Below are 12,301 nucleotides of genomic sequence, written 5' to 3' on the forward strand. Positions count from 1 at the left end.
AGTTTTGGTGGTATTTCTATCATTAGTAAGCCTGGTGAAGACAGTCTGGCTGTTTGCTGTTTTTTCAGCACCGCGGGAGCTGTGGTGCTGAACAGCCGGCTGGTTCTGAGAACAGTGACGGCCATAACGAGTCAGTGTGAAGTGGACGGATGAACGCTTTCATAGTGCTTTTGTGCCGCTGATGTGTTTTGCTTCTGGTGTGAGTTGAAGGTGCCTCTCTTTAGACTTCTTTCTTATTGTGTTGACAAAATGCAATATCCATTTCAGCTTTTGTTATTGAAAAACCTTCCATAAACTAAAAAAGACGTTGAAATGAAAATGAATGTATTAAACTGCACACACAGAGTTTTGGTTCCTTAAAGTGGGTGTTATATCTGCTAGTAGCAGTATATAATAGTAGTTAGTTAACTAATATCTATTATTGAATTCTTGGGCAGCCTGCATCCATGCAGCAGTGCATGCATAATAAATGTAATTTACATCCATTAACCCAGGATAATACTGTCAGCCATATGAACCAATTCTTTTATATAGTAGTATTTTACAGAAACATCAATTTAAGCAAGAGCTTTAGCACTAGCACAAACACAAGTGCAAAGATGCATACAAATGGAAGGACACAAAGATCTGACCAGAAATAGAGGAGGCACTGATTAATACAAAGGAGCAGTGGGGAATAGCGCGCTGCTGCAAACTGACCGACAGGTTGTCACTGGGGTCGTTTGAAAGACAATGGGAGCCAAGCCAGAGCGGAGAGGCTATTGTGGAGAGAGGCAAGGAGGTCACTTTTAGTTAGGCTGCAGAGTGACCGCACCTGGCCACAGAGGGGGCTCTGGGAATAAAGTGGGCCCGGATTTCTGGTCAATACTGGTTCACTCCCACTTTCTTTCTCCTTGTTAATTTCAGTCTTTTTCTTAGGTTACTATTTGGTGTATTTTGGCCTTAACGGAGGCCAAAATAACGTAATCCACACACAAATACAATAGAAATAGTGCACCAACCTCATCCAGCACAGCCTCTGCCTCCTCCTCGGTTTTGCCTGGAAACCTGATCCTCATGGCAGTGAGTACGGCCAGAGTCTGACGCACCAGTTCGGCCTCCTGCTCTTTACTCCTTAGGTTTATCAGCGGATCGCCCTACGCACACACACAGGTAGAGCGAAACCAAATGAGAATACAGATACTAAGCAATATTAAGCAAAAAGGTTTCATTTAACAATGTTTTTTGGAGCAAAGTAGATGTAATTACTAAAAGGGCTGCAATGAATGATTGTTTTCATTATTAATTACTTATCAATGAATGGTATTTTCTACTGGCAATAAAGGCAAATTGATTTTTTTGTGTCAGAGAACATTTGATTAATCCTAATTTATGTAGGGGGCTTAAGGTGCATTCGCACTGCACAGTGTTTGTTAACATGTCAAAACAATGTAAGCAGGGTGTACGGTGTTACTACTGTATTATGTATATTAGTCATTATTATCAGGGGGCATTTAACATTTCACTGGCATTTTATGAACAGGCATTGTTGTCCCGAGTGGTAATTCATTTATACATTTTCTTTACATAGCAGTTAAAACAGAGCAGTATCAGTAACATGCGTCATGCTATATATGAAAATAACCTCCTTATTTAATGCTGTACCAGAATGTAATTGTCACCATGTGTGTGATTCCCACGGGAAAGTCAAGTGTGCAAGACACTAAAAAAATAAAATGGAAAAAAATAGGGAAATTCTCCTGTCATTTTGTGTGTCAGGATACAAGATTACGAATGATGCACTCTATGGCCTTTTCTGTGCAAAGGTTTTCCACTTAGTTCTATTCTCAGTGTTAAAAAGTTCTGCTGCATTTCATTTTGTTCCACTGTATCTGAAGCCTACCAGCATACTTGTAAAGAAGGAAGGGGAATGGAGGAGGCAGGCGGAAAGCAACAGATGGCAACATAATAGAAGACTACAGTAGGCCTATACAGTATTGAAAGAGCTGCTTAAGAGATTCCTAGTGGGCCAGGATACAATACATGCCACAGGAGGAGAAAAGCAACGATGGCAGAAGTAAATTTGTGCATCAGACTTTGGTGAAATAGAATTGAAAAGTGATTCTTAATTGTTTACTTTAAACCTACTCAGAATAGTGGGTCAGCAGAGGATTGCCACAATGAGCAATGTGACAGCTTTACTAAATATAATTCTGTATACTTTTTTGTGACTGAAAACTTATATGACACATTCTGAATGTAAAAGGTAAACCCCACTTTGTGTGTCTGATGAGTATCTTACTATGTTGGAGTGGATGGTCCCCAGGCTGTTGCTGTGGGGCACACGGTGGGCAGAGCCACTGCGGCTTAGCGAATGAGAGCGCAGCGTGGCGGAGCTCGGCCTGACGAGGGGAGTGGCGATAGGAACTGTGGGCGAAGGCCTGGTGGAAAATGCTCGCACCTCATTGGGCGACGAGAGGGAGGCAATGGAGCGAGGGCAGGAGATGGAGCGCCTGATTGGACCAGAAAGTGTTGGGGAAGCAGAGGGAGCGGGGCTGGGTTTGAGTGACTTGACTGGAGGTTTCCAGTGCATGCGACCTGCAGGGAAACAGAGAGAGAAAGGGAGGGGGGAGGAACACTGACTCACGGTCAAAATTCAATTTCTTTTCTTCCCTGATCCTGTCTCAGAGCCCCAGTCACTGTCAAGCTCTCCTCTCTGGTTTCCTTCCATTGCCGGGTGGCTTTGGAGATGAAGTGTGACTTTAAAATTCCCGCTCTGGCAAGACTGGCCCAGTGTGTGTGTGTTATTATGACCACAGCATGTGTAGTCGAAACCAAAAATTAAACAGTAGTCCTGTCTGGTTTGGGGATGGATTAAAGAGCAGCTTTCTCTCAGACACACACACACACACGCACACACACAGGAATAAAGCTGAAAACCCATACTAACACTCTCCGTCACGCTTGAAACTCCCCCAGATTGTCTACCAGCCAGTGTATTAGTGTGTGTTTTCTATTTGTGCAGCGTGTGTGTGTGTCTGACACCAAGTTTGCACACAAGTGATCGTAAGTGTCTCTTTTTTGTGTGTGCATGTCGCTTCCGAACCTTCCGAGGTCTGGATATTTTGCCAAATGAGAGCATTATGGGGCTTAGTCTTAGAAGCCCTTTGTGGCTTGGTATAGAGTAGGGCTTGGCAGGGTTGCTGTCTCTCTCTGCACAAGCACATACACACACACACACACACACACACACACACACACACACACACATCCAAAAGTTGGGCTTTTTGATGGCTTTGTCCCTTATTTTGTGACAGTTAAAACTGGCAGCCCACAATGCAACTGGAGAATTTTTTCTTTCCAAGGTCGGCACATAGACTGCTGTGAAAGGTGCTCTCTTCAGAGAGCTGAAAGTGAGTTGATGTATGTGACTTATGCGAAATGGTGGGAATGCTTAAGACTTATCACTCACTATAAAGTGGGGAATATTTCAGCATTAAGCTCAAGGTGTTTTCAAGGTAAAGGTGTTTCTTTCTCCCTTTTTCTTTCAATCAAATTCTTTCTTCTTTGTCGTCTGGAACTGCCCTGTTCAAGATACTTTCCTTTTCTTAAGTGCTTTTCAGTGCTGTGTGTGTGTGTGTGTGTCCGCCCAGGCGCTTTTGTGTGCTTGTGTGTGTCCAGCAGTATGAACCTAGAACACTCCTTTACTTACAATAAAGAGCCACTTTTCACGCATCACAGACTAGTATCACCCTACTTACACTTTAATTAAAATCCAAGTACCTACTACCACTTTATCACATCAATTAGGCACATTAATACTAGCGGGCTGATGAACATCTGTAATGTACCCCCTGCTGTCTCACACCATCACAACCTGCACCACACTACTACTGTAGACTGTGTGTGTGTGTGTGTGTGTGTGTGTGTGTGTGTGTGTGTGTGTGTGCGTGCGCAGTAGGTACTGATCAAAGCAAAACTCTCAGCATATGTATTTAAATGTGTGTGCATGTATATGGAAATGTGTTCTGTACAACTATGAATATTTTTCAAACTATAACCGTGAAAAGAGTACCAGGCTGGAGCGTATGTCATGTGCTTGTAGCATCACAGCATCAATAACAATTTCCTTATGCATCATTATATACAGTACATTCCACACTCGCTATCTCTGCTGCCTGCACTTTTTGTTTGTTCTATCATAGTCAGATAAGATTGAAATGGACACAAATGCTGAGACAGAAATATAAAAAATGTGTATATGTGTAGGTGTCTGACTGTGCACATTTACATAATCTGAAAAACAAATGTTAGCAAATTAGCTAACCGCTGTAATCAGATGGAAGGTTTCAGCTAAAAAACAAAGAAATTGACAAACAGGGTAGGAGGAAAGAGAACAATCAAAATGAGGAGAAAGCAAGCAAAAAATAAAAACAAAGTAAACAAGAAAGCAAACAAAGCAAGAAAAAGAGATGACAAGGTCCCTGTCAATCGCCCATGCCCTGGCTTCCTTATGAAGACACTTTTGAACTTCCGGCTGCTTTACCTGAGCGCTCAGCCAAGTTCTTCTCCTTGCTCTCCCCAAGGTCGTAGGAAACTTTCTTCTCCCTCTTCTCTCCTCCTCTTCCTCCTCCTCCGGCTCTCCTCCTCTCCTCCTCTACTTCTTCGTCTGAGGAGGAGCAGGAGTCATCACCGCTGCTGCCACTGGTGAAGTCGGCCAGGTAGTCCGGTCGTTGACGCCTTGGTGTCTGACTGGATTCTGGCATGGCGGTCATGGGCTGGCGGGGACAAACACAGACACATAGATATGCATGAGACATACAGCAGAATGTGCACACATAGATCCATATTTTATACAGTATATCCATATATTAGATGGATTTGTGCACACATACACAGATGAAACAGGCATGATCGTACACATCATGCTCTTTCTCTCACACACACATATACTTTTATCTTCATGGGATCTTTTACTAACTGCATTCACTTCCTTCAGGCCCTACACAATCCAAAATGACCTATTTTTTTATAAAATGTCATCCTTCCAAAGGTCTAAACTCAAACAGCATCTCACAAGGACATAAGTACGTGAGTAAACACACACACACACACACACACACACACACACACACACACATATATATAAAAACCTTGAAATGTTGTCAACCTCCCTCAGCCTCTTCTCACCCTCAGCCCATTACCATCTGTCACTGGGAGACCTGCTGGTGGCACGGCTAGCCCACGTGTGTATGTTTGCTTGAAGGCTCATTATGCACAGATATACAATTATACATGCACTACTTTATAAGCCTGGCTGTAACTATGAACAGGAACACGAGCCATTGTACATTAAACAAATTTGACCTGATTGGTTGATATGAAAAAGTTTAAGTTAAGTATAAGTATAAGTTTCAAAGTTTCTTTCAGTATTAAATGTTTAAGTGCAACTGTGATGCTTTAATTCTGAAACTGGTTTCATCTTGTCTTTAATATTTATTTTGATGATAACCAAAACTACAAGTGGCTAACTTCTGCACATGTGAAATCATGATCTGTGTCAGCCCTAAAACACAAACTTTTTTACTTTTTTTTAGCAAAGAGTTCATTAAGTTGAGTCTTGTCTATTTCACATCCTGGAAGGGACACGCTTAGCATTAATATAGCATTTATACATCTGTTATTCAGCGGTTAGCTCGGGCAGTGCTGTCACGCCACCCAAATTTATGGGCAGGAAGTGATCACAAGGCTTACACAGTCACCGCTGGGTAGCTGTGTGGGTGAGTGATAGAGGAGGATAGAGACAGAGAGAGATTAAATACATGAGAGGAGAATAAAAGGGAAGATGGGAACATCAGATTGATGGGGAGAGAAATAAAGAGGAGGACAAGGTGAATCTTAGTATGGGAGTGGAGAGAAACAGAGAGGAGGCTTTGAATAGACGGGGCCAACGGAAATGAGCACAGAGAAAGAGAAAAGGAGACAGGAACAGACGGCAGATAAACACTGGAGAGCAAGACAAAGAGAGGACCAGACACTGAACAGATGAAGAGAGCGAGAGAGGGAGAAAGTTTGGATGACGGAGTGAGAGTGGCTGGCTAAAATCACACTAAATGGTGAGCTGAGGAGAAAGGTGCAGGCAGAGGCCAACACCACAAGGAACAAATGTAATCAGGTCCATATAGTCAGAAAGGTAGGAGTGAAAAACACAATAAAAAAGACTAAATAAGAGGAAAAAGAGGAAGGAAACCTAAAGGCACTTGCTAGCTCTCCCCCCTTTTTACTTCCTGCCTTCCTTGCTCTCTACTACTCGTCCTCTGCATCTGAACATTTCCTCAGCGATAATAAACCACAGCGGCCCTTCCTTCCTTAAAATCCTGTCTCAGTCCTCTATTCTAGCTTTCGCACACTCACTGGTTCAGTTTCACCAGATGGCTTGCGAGCGCTACACCCAAAGGAGTGAATCTATCCGTCACAGCTCTTTTTTCCACCGCTCTCAATGTCTTTCTCAGCACACTCGGCATCGAAACTGATGGGGTCCAAATTAATTTGGACAACAGTGATTGCGTCTGAACAAGTCCTTATTCCAGCTAAGGCCTCTCTAATGCAGCACTGAACTGCCCTGTCGAGTCCCTAACTCACTCTTTGAGTGTTCTAGCCAATTTAGCCCTCGAGTGAGGGATGGCTGTAGATGTGCGGAGAGAGAGAGAAAAGGGATGGAGGTGAAGGGAGGGGAGTGAAGCAAGGTGATGGAGGGAGTAATGTACTGTCGTGGGAAATTGAGGGGGCGTATAGGTGTATGTGACAGAGGGAGAGAGCGAAAGAGAGGGAGATGGACAGAAAGAAAGATAGCACGGAGAGAGCGACAGAGACAGCCTGACAGCTGTCCCCTAGGGGAGTTAGGTCTTTTCTTTGGGCCTTTTTCTGATTCCTTTCTTTCTCGCCTAAACCCACTACCCCCCTCTTTATTTTTCTGAATCACGTCCTATATGCTTTTTGTGGGCATCTGCCTACCTGCCTCTCCCCTCCCTCTCTTTTTCTTTCTCCCTGACACTCTTCTTTGCACTTCTTCTTAGTTCCCTAGAGGCTATGGCCCTTATTCTCCCTACCGCTTTCTCACTATCACCCACCTTAGGGCCTCGTTGCCTGGAGGATTTGCCCATCAGCTTCTCGTCGTCCAGTTCACATTGCTCCAGCAGATCCAAGATGTCCTCCTCCTACACCCCAACACATACCGAAAACAAAAGATAAATTAGAAAATGCTAAAGGTGATGATTTATGTTACATCAGGAATCATTCAGTATCAAGCATCAGCTAAGACTAAAAGAGTAATTGAATCTTGATGATATACTGATAAGGAATAATTAAATTTGTCATATCTGTAATTACTTTGAAGTCAAAACGAGGTGTAAGAAAATAAGAAACTTCAATTATTAAAACGGGGGGGGGGGGGGTGAGGGGGGAAGGATGAAAATGTTTGACTTCACAGGCATATGCGCCTTATCTAGGGATTACAAAAAAGACCCTGGCTGAACATGCATTGCTATTTGGCAGCGCTCATAGAGGCTGAATTTGGAAAAGGCAGAGTCACGGCCATGGCCAATATACTGGGGCCTTGTCCATTTGGCTGTAGCTGAAATGCAAGCAAAGGTGATTAATGTTGCTTCACGGCCGGGACATGAAAAGCTCCCACTTGACGCTCAAATACAGATAAAAAGTAATTGTTTTCTCTCAGATTAGCCATCAAGCTGCTTTCTGGGGTCCGTGAAAAGGACAGAGTGTCCCTGGCTCTCTGTGTTGTGCATGAACATGTGTATGTGTATACATATGTGTACAGTGGCATACTTCCATGTCTAAAAGTCTTACAGTACACGTACATGGGCTCAGAAACATTTTTTATTAGCTTTTGCCTTTTTCTAAATAATGCTTTTCTGTTTTGTGTCTTTTTAGTTTATACATACCTGTTTATGTGACTATGCAATCGTTTATGTGTGTGATGGGGTGGGAACTTGTATATGTGTCAGCCTGAACAGGGTTGGGAAGAACTTTGCCTTGTTGTAGCCTGATCAAACAGTTCAGGCAGTATTAAGTAATGTGGCCTGTGTTGAAAAATATGTATGTCAGCTGTGTCCTGCAATATTCGGCCCCAAGATTGCAGCTGCTAATAGGTCTCGAGAGAACCCCAGCAGGTATAAGAAAAAAAGTGTTACAAAAAACCATATTGTGCCCAGCCATTTATTATTCATTATAGGATAGGCTGCTGTAACATAGTATGCACCAAATTGATTGTATAAGAGCTAATAACCAAACTTTGAAATGTTTATGTTGATTATTAAACCTGATAATGAAGTACTTTGCCTTACTTTAAAGAATGTATTTAGAAATGACAGGCATTTTTACTAGGCCCACATAATATGGAGCTGCCTGTTACAGTACCTTGCTATTGCCAATGATCTCTGCACATGTCAGCTCATAAACTATATTGTCAAAACAAAGTACTTTTTTGGCACCAGAGGACCAAGTGTGTCCTGTCCAGCAAACTTTTGTATTTTTATCCATTTATGTTAAAACAGCAGTAATTTATTTCTATTGCTGGCAGCTTCTACCTTGACATTCTCTGACTCTCTCATATTTCTTGGCTGTTTGACAGATGACGCTGTCTCGTCCATTTCTGTGGTTAGGAATTTACTTCCTACATCGTAAAAAAAACCCAAAAAAACCCACATATACCCCTAAGCCAGAAGAAAAGTTCTGTACTGTAGGTAAAACTGGGCTTATTCTTTAGATGGAAAAAAAACCCTCAAGACTCTAATTTCTCCTTCAAAGCAAGGATTGGCTTTGTGGAGAGAGGATAGACAGTGACACTTCTACTCCCACTGTTCAGCATAAAAATATATTCCAATTTTAAAAAGATTCTTACATAACAAACTGCAGCTGTAAAAAAAAAAAAAAAAGCAGTTTCCTACACTAATTACGTAGGTGGCATGGGTTACAAGAGCAGGCACTATTACTTTGGTTGCCTGTAGATCACATGTGTCAAACTCAAGGCCCGCTGGCAGGTTTTGATCCGGCCCGCATATCAATTTAGGTTCACAATAAATATTGGCCCGCCTAGTTGTGCACCAAAACAAAAAGACAGGAAACTGTTTTTCAAACGGTAACTACACGACACTTAGAGTAGAATTTGGTAGATTTGCCGACTTTGAGACTCCCAGAAATTCCCACAGAAGCAGAGAGTTTTCGAAAATTAAAGCTGGGAAACAGGTTGCTGTGAGTCGACTTTTAAAATGTAATCTTTGTTTTGCTTGATTTGCTAAATTCTAAGATTTCTAAGGAACTATTTGCTGCCTTTTTAGGGCTTTATGTGGACCAAACTGTAAGTGAAAAGACTATATGACACATGGAATAATACAGTCAAAGATATTTGACTTTTTTTAAAATAAAAGCATGAAAATAAACTCTACATGTCTGGCCCTTGATGCGATTCTCCTTTTCCAGTGTGGCCCTTAGTAAAGGTGAGTTTGACACCCCTGCTGTAGATGGTGCACATCTTCAGTTCTAAATTGCTGCTGTTACTTTTCTTGCCTGTAGGTGGCGATGGTTGGACTGGAACGTCAGCTTCAAATGCAGTGTATTGGATGATACTGGCTGGTCCTGGTTTCAGACGCTTCACATCAGTAATGTGTTGTTTTATCTCCACCATAAACTCCAGCTGAAAATCAATTTAAAGCTATTTACTGTTTTTAAAACAGACTACTTCATATATATGTCCAGAGCTTGCAGACCACTTTGATAGGAACTGCACTGACTGTGAAGTGCTCCCACACACTTGTGTACTTCTGCTGTTTTATTATACTGGCAGAGCGCTACAGGCTGGCTGAGCATGCACCTGCTCAACAGTATTTATTTCTTTTCAGTATCCATGTGACAAAAATGGAGGAATGGGAATACATCAGCTGAAAACAGCGAGATAACATAGATAGCTAACAACAGAACTAACAATTTGATGCATACCTGTCATCCTAACTATAATGGAAGTGGGGAGAAGGGTGATGCAAACCCTGTAGAAACCAGTGTAACCTGTGGGTGTGTTGTCTGTCGCACAGCAATGAAGCCAGGCTCTGTAATGCATCACCATGTTATCGCTAGGATTACAACATTTTGATAGTGTGACAATCCATGACATTTTTCAATTCATGGCCCAGAGAAGCCCACAAAGGCAGCAAACACGAGTCAGGTACAATGTCCGTCAGACTTGACAGATATGTTAAAGGCATGCTGGCAAATGACCTTTGGCTTCTTGCAATGGGTAAAACTAGCCAAACAGGCAACGCACGTCAGACGACGACTTATAGATCCCAACAGGGTTATAGACCAAAGCACTGTGACTGGAGCACAACATTAAAGGCTTTGGTTAATCATAAGAGCATCAATAGTTATGTTTAGGTCGAAACCTTTAGCTACAGTTTAAAACGGTTAGGTTTAGGTAAAGATTAGAGATGTCTGGTATTAAAAGTTTAGCGCTAATGCTAACATTAGCTAATTTCCTAACAAGTTAAAAGAAGCTGTGCTTTGTGAGCAGATAAAAGTTAAATGCAAAACAAGTACTGGTACTTGAACAGGCAACTTGAACTACTTGAATTGGCAACAATAGCACTCAAACTCATGCAGGCTAAAAATAAGATAAACGCTGTGTCAGTGTTTGAGGTCAATGACAATGACGACACAAAAGCAAAACTGAGGGCCACAAACAAACCACCTGATGAAATCAAGAAATGTAACTCAAATCACGTTTTATTCTTCCCTGGTATGCTAAATAAATCATATTCAAATTCAGAAACATCCTTACTTTACCATACGTTTCCGAGATCTCTCAGAAGTAATTATTATAGTATGTCCCTTAATGAGGACAGTCCAGTTGTCACTCATGATCGTGTTATTAGATAGCAAACTCTATAGCGTCCTTTGTTCGTATTATCTCATCCCCCTTCCTACTTTGAACGAGAGCCGTATCGCTTTGTGTTTACTAAATTAAACTAACCTTGGCCTGCTGTACGACTCTGTTTGATCTTTGATTGACATCTCTATTAAAAATATCTGCAGATTTCCCTCTTGAAAGGACACAATAACTTTCTGAAAAACATACTGCGAGGTAGGTTAGTTTCTTCAAAAGCTGCAATAGTTGCATATGACATCTCCTCCCAATGCTTTCATATGAATTTGTAATGGCAATACTACTGTCAAAAATATCCATATTCAGTACTGTTATTATTCAGTTGCCAAAAGCAGTACATTTTCTGTGTGTCCCACAATGCCTTGCTCTGTCTTTTTGATGAATTGATTAGTTCTTTCTGAATACATAACCAGAATTGAAAACAGAAAATGTCCTCTGTTGCTTATTTTTTTGTACATGACTCAAATCATCCAAAGTGTGTTTATAATTAAAAAAAGTCTGTGACAAGTATTTCACAAAAAAACAAAAGTGACAAAAAGACTAACAGCATCTCACCATCTTTTTACTTTACTATGACTATATTTCTCATCCTTCTCGTCACCATTTAAACACTACACATTCCCTCTCTCCTCCTGTCTCCAGTATAGTTGTGTGGTATGGACATCAACTTCTCTTCTTTGCAAAGTCTCTACATAACTTTACCTTCAAGGTTTAGCTGAAGCTACATTCCTCCTGGTAACAGAGAGGCCTTGGCATTTATATATTGTAATGACTTCCACCCCTGCACAAACATGCGTATGCAAGTTTGTGTGTGCATGTGGGCATGTATCCGCATATATATTTAAAATGTGTATTCCTTAATCTTAATGAATAAATAATTAACCTGTAGGGAAGTACACTCAAATACGTGGGCAGTAACTGTAATCAACTTCAAACTAACTTTGACAGAAAGAAAGAAATAAGACAGAATACAGATACAGAACGAGGACAGGGGAAACTGAAAAGAGTGTCTAACTGTAAAGAAACAAAAATGAAATTGTTTTGAGGGATTTGATTTGCTTTTAGAAACTCATGCACACTGTATAACAAATATGTGTAGAGAGCCGAAGTGAATGACAGTGGAAAAGCGAGGCAGATAGAGAAGAAGAAGGACATTCTGTCAGACGTTCTAACAAATCTGCAGGACTGCGGCACACTTTCCGCATTATTTGCACATCCATTCTTGTCTCTGTGGGCTGAATCTTGATAAAAATGTGTGTGTGTTTCTTTTATTTGGCATTTGCTTGTCCACAAGTGTCTGTATATTGTGGGTCTCTGCAGGTTTCCGTGTGTGTGTGTGTGTGTGTGTGTGTGTGTGTGTGTGTGTGT

At 41.5% G+C, this 12,301-nt stretch overlaps 1 protein-coding gene across 1 annotated transcript in view; it reads right to left on the reverse strand.

The window, feature by feature from the left end:
• ttll7 (tubulin tyrosine ligase-like family, member 7) overlaps positions 1 to 12,301 on the reverse strand; it is a 70,884-nt gene that overhangs the window by 15,210 nt on the left and 43,373 nt on the right. The window contains exons 14-17 of the mRNA XM_078258861.1: positions 7,110 to 7,196; positions 4,526 to 4,757; positions 2,282 to 2,577; positions 1,002 to 1,136 (exon numbers count right to left, since the gene is read on the reverse strand). Of these exons, the coding sequence (XP_078114987.1) occupies positions 1,002 to 1,136; positions 2,282 to 2,577; positions 4,526 to 4,757; positions 7,110 to 7,196 (750 nt within the window). The remainder of the gene's footprint in view (positions 1 to 1,001; positions 1,137 to 2,281; positions 2,578 to 4,525; positions 4,758 to 7,109; positions 7,197 to 12,301) is intronic.

This window comes from Sander vitreus, chromosome 9, assembly GCF_031162955.1.
Source record: "Sander vitreus isolate 19-12246 chromosome 9, sanVit1, whole genome shotgun sequence".
Classification (NCBI taxonomy): Eukaryota; Metazoa; Chordata; class Actinopteri; order Perciformes; family Percidae; genus Sander; species Sander vitreus.